This window comes from Phacochoerus africanus, chromosome 5, assembly GCF_016906955.1.
Source record: "Phacochoerus africanus isolate WHEZ1 chromosome 5, ROS_Pafr_v1, whole genome shotgun sequence".
Lineage (NCBI taxonomy): Eukaryota > Metazoa > Chordata > Mammalia > Artiodactyla > Suidae > Phacochoerus > Phacochoerus africanus.
Window position 1 is genome coordinate 51,722,982 of NC_062548.1, and position 10,776 is coordinate 51,733,757.

General features: G+C 48.2%; 1 protein-coding gene across 2 annotated transcripts in view; it reads right to left on the reverse strand.

Moving 5' to 3' along the window:
- Positions 1-10,066, reverse strand: part of LIMS1 (LIM zinc finger domain containing 1) — a 93,896-nt gene extending 83,830 nt beyond the window's left edge. For both annotated transcript variants that reach the window (XM_047781296.1, XM_047781295.1), the window contains exon 1: positions 9,933-10,066. In XM_047781296.1, the coding sequence (XP_047637252.1) occupies positions 9,933-9,964 (32 nt within the window). In that variant the 5' untranslated portion in view covers positions 9,965-10,066. The remainder of the gene's footprint in view (positions 1-9,932) is intronic.
- Positions 10,067-10,776: the final 710 nt, after the last annotated feature.

The following is a 10,776-nucleotide window of genomic DNA, read 5'->3' on the forward strand; positions in this document are numbered from 1 at the left end:
GGGCAGGACAGTTCGCCTCTGTATCCTCAGGTCCTGCACCCATAGACTCAACCACAGTGGACTGGACCTCACAGATACCAGGGCCTCCTGGAGTGAATTATATCAGCGGCAGGTCGGCCCAGCACCCCCTGGAGTCGGTGGCTTTTCCGTGAGGACTTGTCCTTTTCAGTGAGGACTTATCCCTTAAAATACCATTTACTACATGAACCAGAACAGTCTTGCTAGTCCCATCCGTTCCTCAGACTCAGGACCAGACTGAGGCTTCCCCTTTCTGTCTCTGTGCCTCTCTCTTTAACGCCCTTAGAAAACCACACCCTGGAGTTCCTTTGTGGTTCAGCGGTTAACTAACCTAACTAGGATCCGTGAGGATGCAGGTTCAATCCCTGGCCTTGCTCAGCAGGTTAAGGATCCGGCGTTGCCGTGAGCTGTGGTGTAGGTCACAGATGTGACTCGGATCCTTTGCCGCTGTGGCTGTAGCATAGGCCGGCAGCTGTAGTAGCTCTGATTCAACCCCTAGCTTGGGAACCTCTATACGCTGAGGGTACGGCCCTAAAAAGACCAAAAAAAAGAAAACCACACCCTGGAAATTCTTTGAAAGGAATCTGTCTCAGCTGTCTCTTCAGACTTGACTGAGCACTGGGTACTTGGGTTAATGGACTTGAATTACCTTTTGGCAGGGGGAAGGGGTTCTTGGCTGGGCCCAGGGCATGTGGAAGTTCCTGTGCCAGGGATCCAACCCGAGCCACAACAGTCGCCTGAGCTGCTACAGTGGCAACGCCGAGTCCTTAACTTGCTGCAAAGGAGAACTCCAAATTACTTTTGTTTTTAAAAGGCATAAATCACAACTAGACAAAACCCTCTATGGCCAATATTTTTCTCCTGGTCCCCTTCTTTCTAGCACTGCTGCCTCCTCTGTTCTCCTGGGTGAGACTGGGTAAGGGAGCCTGGATCCCCCCGGGCAGGCACGTGCCCACCTCAGGCCAGGCCCACCCACTGCTCCAAACACCAGGTCTGGAGCCCAATGACACCGCACGTAAAGCAGCCGGAAAAGATTCACCCCAAGAAAGACGGTGACTGAAGAGATGGTGACTAATGCTCGTTCTTTCCAAGACCTGAATGATCAGTTTCCCTCTTATCTGCAACTTCACAGCCTTTCAACAATCTTACCTGACTCAACTTAGAGCTGCCTTCTGCTGCCTGTAACCCAGCGGATATATGACCCCAGGGACCAAGGACAACCACTCAGCCCCCCCACACAGCAGGATAGGTAACTTTAAAGACAACTGGAGCCCTTCTGCCAAACCACTGTCTCCACTATGTCACTTCCTCACATTTATGGCCAACAGAGAGGGCACTTCAGACATCAAAGGCTGGTACTTTCAAAAACAGAAACAAGAAGGCACTGGAAGTGCACCTTGTAAATTCTTGACGTGATGGGCATGACAGGCACTGATCACCTCCCCACTCATCCCAGGAGGCCAGTGGTACCCAGACCCAAAGCCAAACACAAAGAAGAAAACTACACAGTGATTACAAACACAGGCTCAAAAATCCTCAAAAAACACTAAGGAAACACACACACCGACACACACACACACACATACACATATATTGCAAACACCTAAAAAGAAGGGAATTTCCGTTGTGGCTCAAGGAAACATATCTGACTAGCATCCATGAGGATGTGGGTTCGATCCCTGTCCTCGCTCAGTGGGTTAAGGATCTGGTGTGGCTGTGGCTGTGGTGTAGGCCGGCAGCTGTAGCTCTGATTTGAGCTCTAGCCTGGGAACCTCCATGTGCCATGGGTGCGGCCCTAAAAAGCAGAATAAAAAATAAAATAACAGGAGTTCCTATCATGGCTCAGTGGTTAATGAATCCGACTAAGAACCATGAGTTTGCCGGTTTGCTCCTGCCTTGCTCAGTGGGTTAACGATCTGGCGTTGCCATGAGCTGTGGTGTGGGTTGCAGACGTGGCTCGGATCCCGCGTTGCTGTGGCTCTGGCGTAGGCCAAGGGCTACAGCTCCGATTCAACCCCTAGCCTGGGAACCTCCATATGCTGCAGGAGTGGCCCAACAAAAGGCAAAAAGACAAGAAAATAAATAAATAAATAATAAAAACTTAAAAAAAAATAAATAAAATAAAATAACAAAAAGGATTATACACCATGATCAAGTAGAATTTATCCCAGGAATGCAACTATGGTTTAACATCCTAAAGTCCATCAATGTAATACACCATCTTTATAGAAGACAGAATAACAATCAAAAACCTGGATTCTCTCACTGAGTGTAGAAAAAGGATTCCAGGACCCTCAGGACCCTTTCATGATTTAAAGAAGAAAACAAAAAACACTCCAAAACCTAGGAATAAACGAGATATACTTAATGGTGAAAAGCTGAATGCTTTCTTCCAAAGATCAGAACCAAGACAAGGGAGTCTGTTCTAGTCGCCAATGTACTGGTGGTTCTATACACACATGATGGGTTACTATGCAGCCTCAAAAAGGAAGGAGACTCTAACACCTGCTATGACAGGGAGGAACCCGAGGACACAGAGAAGCAGACAAAGAAGGACAAATCCCATGTCTTCCATTTACATGACTCAGGCCCCCAGAGGAGTTAAATCACAGAGACAGAAGGTAGATGATGATGTCAGGATAACTCTCCAAAGAAACTTCAGGAACATTCAGGATGGTTTGATTAACAGTGTTGAAACTATATATTAATATGGAAAACTAGAGACATTCACAGGAAAACAATGTTAATGTCTGATCCAAAAAGCCATTCGCCAGGGAGCTTTCCGGACCCTAGGAGTGTGGCCCCCACGTCCAAGCTGCTCCAGCTCCTGTTCCTGCTCCTGCTGCGACTCCTGCTTCTGCTCCTACTCCAGCTCCTGCTCCTGAATGTGCTCCTGCTCTGGAGAGAACCGCTGTGCTTGCAGAACTACTAAGACAACACAACTGAAAGGAGCCTTCAGCTCTCTTAACACCAACAGAAGAGAATCTTCTCAGCAATCACTACCGCACTATTCTACGGCTGTACTTCACTAAACCAAAACACCACACTTACAAAATAAAACATATTACAGCATTTTTTCACTTGCCCAGCACTGGCTGAGTGGCTGCTGTGAGCCATGCATTGTCACAAGGGTGGGGATACAAAGGTACCATCCCCAAAGCATCAGGAGCTCTTTGCTGGACAATGCCGCATTCCTCGAGCTTAAGCTCATCATCAAAATTTATCTTAAAAAAAAAGATCCTGTCTGAAATTTTTACTTTCATGCCATTTGTTTAGCTAATCTCTAGCAATGCTTCCTCCTAGAAAGCGTGATTAACCCTCACCGCGATAAAGAAAGCTCCATTTCTAAAAAGTTCCCAAGCTCTGAATCCTTGGTATTCCCAGCTCCCTCTGAATCACTGCCTGCTGCAGCTAGAATGTGAACGTTCCTGAAACCATCTCCACCACTTCCTTCAGAGAAAGGAGCTAAACAGCCCAACATACCATCAGAAAGAGATGTGGCTGTTTCTTTATTTTAAAAGTCGAAAGGGCTCAAGCTGGGAAAACACTTCCTTTTAAGTCTGGTCTCACGGTCCCCAAATGACCTTTGTGGGAAAGAAGAGACCTCTGAAATGTTGAGGAATCGCTGGAACTTTGTCTTTGTCAAATTCAATAGGCAACTGTGAATTAAAACGAAGCACCCCTTTCTACACCTCACCAATGCATTTTGTCGTCACCAGTGTCAGGAGAGGGAAAAGCACCTGATAAGGGCTGGAAGGCCCAGGTGTAAAACAGTGAGGCCAAAATCACGTAGCTTACACACAACTATGCACAAGCACCCATCCTAACACAGTCTGTTAAAAGCATAAAGAAGAGAGTGGGGTGGATTGGAAGCTTGGGGTTAACAGATGCAAACTACTGCCTTTGGAATGGATTAGCAATGAGATCCTGCTGTGTAGCACTGGGAACTATGTCTAGTCTCTTAGGATGGAGCATGATAATGGGAGAAAATAGAATGTGTACATGTATGTGTAACTGGGTCACCATGCTGTACAGTAGAAAAAAAACTGTATTGGGGAAATAACAATTAAAAAAAAAAAAAAAAGCGTAAAGAGGGAGTTCCCATTGAGGCTCAGTGGTTAACAAACCCAAGTAGGATCCATGAGAACCTGGGTTGAATCCCTGGCCTCGCTCAGTGGGTTAAGGATCCCATGTTGCTGCGGCTATGGTGTAGGCCGGCAGCTGTAGCTCTGATTTGACCCCTAGCCTGGGAACTTCCATATGCTGCAGGTGTGGCCCTAAAAAGACAAAAGACAAAAGACCAAAAAAAAAAAAAAAAGAGGCATAAAGAAACTGCCTTGAACAGACATCTGGAGAGGTCTATCTGCTTTGTGCAGATCTGGCAAATGCCCAAAAGATAAAAAATGCTCTTATTTCCCAATGTGAGACAGCATTAAAAAAAAAAAAAGACATTAAATCCAGAACCACCATTAAATTATCTCAGACACTGGCCTTGCACCCACTTCAAAGTTATACCATTGTAATTCTGCTCTGACTTATAAAACAGATAGCCTAGTGTCCTATACATAGATCTTTCAAGTTTTTCTTATCTTCAATCATGTAAATTATTCAATCACCCAAAATGGGCCAAAGTGCCAACAGAACTTTCCAGATTTCAGTTGGGGCTGAAGCTCTTACTTTCTCAGACTCATTTCTGAAAATAGAAAACTCATCTCCAGCCATGTTTACAAAAGACCCATGGCTTTTACAACACCCCTAAAACAACGGTTGCTCCTTGGTGGGTAAATGACTCCATCTCAAGATTCTAATGAAGCCCACGCTATAATTCCTAAAACACGCTTCACTGGGACAAAATCTACACTCCACTCCCAAGACAGAACTCTTCTGACAGCAAGCCATTAGGACCCAAGGGACACAGTGTGTTCTAGTGTGGGTAGTGACCTTCGACCATGATGTTTGGACACGATTTTCCCACACACTCTCTGAATGAGAAAAACTGAAAGTAGTGAATGAATATTTGTGTTGCTCTAAAATTTCCAATTAGAATCACAGACAGAAACATCAACTCCAGCCTGGGGAATCAGGCTGGACTCTAACCTATATTCAAACATCTGAAGAATAAATCCAAGCTGGAAGGAAGGCATAAGTCAAACGCTAAAGGACCCTTCTTTAATTATGCACTCATTAGCGTGTGTCTTTTTAGGGCCACATCCTCAGCATGTGGAGGTTCCCAGGCTAGGGGTCAAATCAGAGCTACAGCTGCCAGCCTACAGCAAAGCCACAGCAATGCAGGATCCGAGCCGCATCTGCAAGCTACACCACAGTTCATGGCAACGCTGGATCCTTAACCCATTGAGCGAGGCCAGGGATCGAACCTGAAATCCCATGGTTCCTAGTCGGATTTGTCTCCACAGTGCCACAAGGGGAACTCCACGTGTGTCATTTTTATTTGACTGTTTCTGCATCTGCACCTGCCTCTGGAAGTCCAGGACAGAGAACTACTGACCAGGAGGGCGTCCAGGCACGCAGGGCCAGCAGCTGGCAAGCTAACCTGTGCTCAGGATTTACTCACCACACCTTCCAAGGATTTGAGAAAGCCACCCTCACATCACCAACACCCACAGAAGCCCTAACTGGGGGGTCCACTGCCTGGAGGCCTACCCCTTGAATGGGACCTGGCCTGGACTCGACCTCGCTGTCGGCAAGTGTGGAAGTGCATCAGGCTGGTGGCTCAAGTCAGAGGCTGTGGCTCTCAGCCCCAAGGGAGCCCAGCACAGGAGTGTGGAAGCTCCCAGGCACCAGAGACAACAGTCTCCTGAGTGCAGAGCTCAAGTCTAGAATGAGATAAAGGGGTGACTGTGGGGCCTGGGCAGAGTCACGTGATGATGTGTGTATCTGTCAGGTGGTTCCTCCAGGTTACCCAGCAGCTGCCAAGGACAACGTCTCTCTTTTCAGAGGTAGGGCAGTGAAGACAGCAGCATTCAAACATCACCGCTTGCAGCCCCTAATGAGTTAGTGATCCAGTTGACAGTCTTGAGCAAAGAGTATCCACATCTGCACACATATTAAGGAAACTTCATTTCCCCGCTTTAAGTAACAACAATAGACAATACCAGCAAATGGAATGCGTGATGTGCAGGGCGCCATTCTGAATCCACAAGTAGACACTGGCCCCGTGACAACCACACAAGACCAGGGCTACTTCCTTCACTCTGCATACGATGCATAGGGGAGCCAGCCAATGACCAGCAGGTCAGCAAGAAGCTGGGTCCAAGTACAGAGGGTGAGCCCCAGTCTATGCTCTTGACCTTCATCTGCGCTCTTTCCCATTGGCTACATCAGGTCAGCAGAGGCCAGTGAAAATGCAGGGCTCCTGTTGGCCTGTATCACCCACGGAGCATGAGCTCCTGTGGGCCAGCGCCCCCACTGGAAAACAGCCATCCCTGGAGCCAGTGCCCCAACCTTCCAGCTCCAGCCCCTTCCTGGGTCAGCTCCACACCCAAGCACATCTTCCAAAATCCAGATCTCCATTTCTTTATGTGAAAGCAAGGATGTTCGTCTCTACTCGAAGTCACTTGGCCTCGTACTGAGCACATGGCACATGCCAGGTGCCCTTACTAGATCCTGGACTGCAGGCTGAATGGGGAAAAATCACCTCCCTGAGGGCGATCGGGTCTAGAGTGGCACTCTGGGGAAATGACCCTCACAAGCCATGCCACAGGTACACCACAGGGGCCACAGAGCGCTACAGGGTGAGGGGTAAAGGGGGTCCGACATCCATCTGGGGGAGCAGCAGGGGATGGGCTATCAGGGGGCACCATGAAAAGTTTACTCCTGGGAGTTCCCGTCGTGGCGCAGTGGTTAACGAATCCGACTAGGAACCATGAGGTTGCCGGTTCGGTCCCTGCCCTTGCTCAGTGGGTTAACGATCCGGCGTTGCCGTGAGCTGTGGTGTAGGTTGCAGACGCGGCTCGGATCCCGCGTTGCTGTGTCTCTGGCATAGGCCGGTGGCTACAGCTCCGATTCGACCCCTAGCCCGGGAACCTCCATATGCCGTGGGAGCGGCCCAAAGAAATAGCAAAAAAAGACAAAAAAAAAGTTTACTCCTGAGACCCAAAGAGCCCCAACACAAGATGGACCGTGAGCTCCTACAGCACTCATAGCGGATGCACGCAGAATGGGAACAGCCATCCCCAGGCTTGTCAGGGCCACCAGAGCAAGTGCCAGCAGAGCCGAGAGCTCTAAGTGACCACGGCAGGAATCGGTGCACTACACACAAGTACATACATGCCAAATTAAGTGAAAAATTTGATCTCACAGGATAGGTTCTCCAGTTGGGCCTTGGAGTGAGATCTGGGACCCTCCAAGTGTAGGAAGAAGGACCACGATGCATCTGGCGCTCAGAGGATGTAAGCACCCCCTCGTAGCCGCTGAGGGGGCAACACTGAATAATAACTCATTCTGACATTTCCAGAATTGCTATGTGAATGGGGTAGATACATCAAATTCTCACATGGGAGTCTGCAGCCTATTGGGATGTCCGAGAGTCACAACTACAGGTAAACCCAGGGAGACATCAGACTGTCAATATTGTGGCTGAGAGGGTGTCCCTCAATTTTGCAGAATGTTATCAATGGGGGAAACTGGGCCGAGGATACACTGGATCTTTCCATAGTATTTCTTACAATTGCATGTGAATCTGCAATTATCTCCATAAAAATCTCAATTAAAAACTGTACACCCGTGTTCATGGCAGCATTATTTACAAAAGCCAAAAGGTGTAAACGATCCAAATATCCATTGAAGGATGAATGAATACACAAATGAATGGTATATGCACATGATGTAATATTCAGCCTTAAAGAAAAAGGAAATTCTGACCCACAGTGCAACATGAATGAACCCTGAGGACACTATGCTGAGTGAAATAAGCCAGACACAAAAAGAAAAAAACCTGTATGGTTCCACTTACATGAGATACCTGGAGCAGTCAAAATCAGAGACAGATAATACAATAGGACTGAGCAGGTGCTGGAGGAGGGGGGGGACTGGGAGGTTTTAATGTTTACAGAGTTTCAGTTCTGCAAAAGGAAGAGTTTTGGAGATGGATGGATGGTGGTGATGGTCATACAACATTATGAATGTACTTAACCTATATCTATTATATATATATTATATATAATACATATATATGGTAAGGGATTGCTAAGGGAAAAAGGATGGGATCAGGAGAGTTGATCAAAAGTCTTAATAGGAAATTGTTATACTCTTTATTCATACTGTGTCTACTGTATCATTCTTATAGCTTATATATATTCTTTTGGCCACACCAGCAGTATGCTGAAGTTCCCAGGCCAAGGATCAGACTCCCACAGCAGTGACAACACCGGATCCTTAATCCACTAGGCCACCAGGGAACTCCTATCTTACATATATTTTAAATTCTGTATCAATTTCATTTTCGGTAATTTAAAAAAAAATAAAAAATGTCTTTGATGAAGCAATACAAATTGTTATTAAATCTCGACCCTCACCCTTTTCCTGCTTTTTGTGATGAATAAAGCACTTAGGCTACATACCACAGTGAGATGACAGTTTGTAGGGAGTTCCCATTGTGCTTCAGTGGTTAACTGACTAGTATCTATGAGGACGTGGGTTCGATCCCTGGCCTCTCTCAGTGGGTTAAGTATCCAGTGTGGCTGTGGCTGTGGCTGTGACTGTGGTTTAGGCCGGTGGCTGCAGCTCTGATTTGACCCCTAGCCTGTGTGGCCCTTAAAAAAAAAAAAAAAAAAAAGATGATGGTCTGCAGGGAAAGCATGGGTGTGACCCATTGCCCACTAATTGGGACACTTTTTTCATGGTCTAACATTTTTAGCAGAAAGAGTAACCATGCTTTTTAGACTTGCATTTGGAAGATATTTCTTGAAACTAAACAAAGTTAAGTCTGTTACTTTGAGAAAAACAACTGACAAGAGTTTCCTACTATAATAAAAATCAAGCCTTCAAGTGAAAATTGGAACGCTGGAAAACTTGTATCCATCACCTTGAGCTTGTCAGCCTCTCAAACCTAAGAGCCTCTAAGGAGATCACAGGTGATATTAGGGAATGTTATTTAGTGATACTGTATAAAGGGATGTGTCAACATTTGGAAGATCTGCCTAACTCAGTGAATCAACATTTTCCAAATGACAAACATGTTGTTACCAGGAACAAACCCCTTCAAACCCGCACGGCAGACTGAATTTTCATGTAACAGTGTGAAAAGCTCACTGGTAAGACTTCTGATTCCACATCAAACTAATATTTAAGAAACTACCGCTAGTCTGGTTTTGGAGTAAAAACAAAAAATACCACAATTACGTGAAAAGCTATTAAAGTACTACAACCCTTTTTCTAACCACTCCATCTCTGTAGGAGCATATTATCTTCAGACTGCAATCAAAACCGACCGCAGTGGACTGAAGGCAAAGCTGGCAGGAAAATGCAGATATTTAAGAGATTTGCAAAAAGTAAGAGAACGGCTCTCGTCGCACTAATTTCTTGTTTAGGAAAATGCTATTTTCTAAAGCATGCGTTATGTATCTTGAAACCACGGATTTATTTTACGTTTAATGAATGAATAAATGTACTTCTATGTCGCAGTTTCGTTTCTAATTCGGTAAATCCGTAGCCCCGAGACGTCTCCGCCCGGACGCACTCCTCTCGCGACCGGAGCCAGGCTGGGAGCGCCGGGAGGGCGGAGAGCGGCGGGCCCAGGTCACGGTCCACTCGGCCCGCGGGCTCTGCAGGCCGGCCCGCCCGCCCGTCCGCCCGCGCTGCGGGGAGGGGCCGGCAGCGCCGCCGACGTGGCTCCAGCTCCAGCTTCGGCTCCGGCTCCGGCTCCGGCTGCGGGTTCACGGTCGGCGCAGCCTTACCTGTTGGTCATTCCTGCCGCCACGCCCAGCATCTCCTTTGGCCCAGCGAACCCGCACCGCGTCCTCTGGCCGTTCCCGCCGCTGCAGCTGCGGCCGCCACTGCTCCTCCTCGCTGCGCTGCCGGCAGGAAGGGGCGGGGCGAGCAGGGGAGGACCCGAGAGGCCACGCCCACCTCGGCTCGGGCATCGCCCCGCCGGCCCCGCCCCGGAACCGCCCGCTCGAAAGTCGACCCCGCCTCCATCTGGCTCCGCCCCCCGGAACGGCCCGCTCGGATGTCAACCCTGTCCCCAGGTAGGCTCCGCCCAGGCCAACCCCCCAGACCCCGCCCCCGCCCCGCGCGCCTTGGTTCCGCGCTCCCAAAGCCGCCAGACTCCTGGTCCCTAAGCTGGAGAGCCGGGCGGGTTTGGGATCTGGGTCTGAGTCGCCCTCATTCCTGCTCCCCTGTCCCCACACCTGAAGCCTGAGGGCTGAGGAGGTGCGCCGTGTCGGTGCTGATGGGAAAGTCTCCTCCGCTTTGACCTGTCCCTCCCTAAGCTGCAGACCCCAGCAAAGACCCTGGTTACAGGAGGTTCTCTGGGAACATTCCAGGGAAGCCTGGGAGCCCAGTGGGCTGATGGCTGCCCCTAAGGAAGGGGGTTCGGGCAGACGTGAGCGGCAGAAAAGAATTGGCTGCAGCCTAAATGCATGTATTTTCTCTTAGTCTACTTTTCTGTGCATTTGAAATTGCTTAAGAATAAGGGATTTAAACAGAACCCAGAAGAATGCACAAGGAGGGTCAATAAAGTTTTGTGGGGTGTTGTTTTTATTTTATTTTTATTTTTTATTTTTTGGCTAGGCCTAAGGC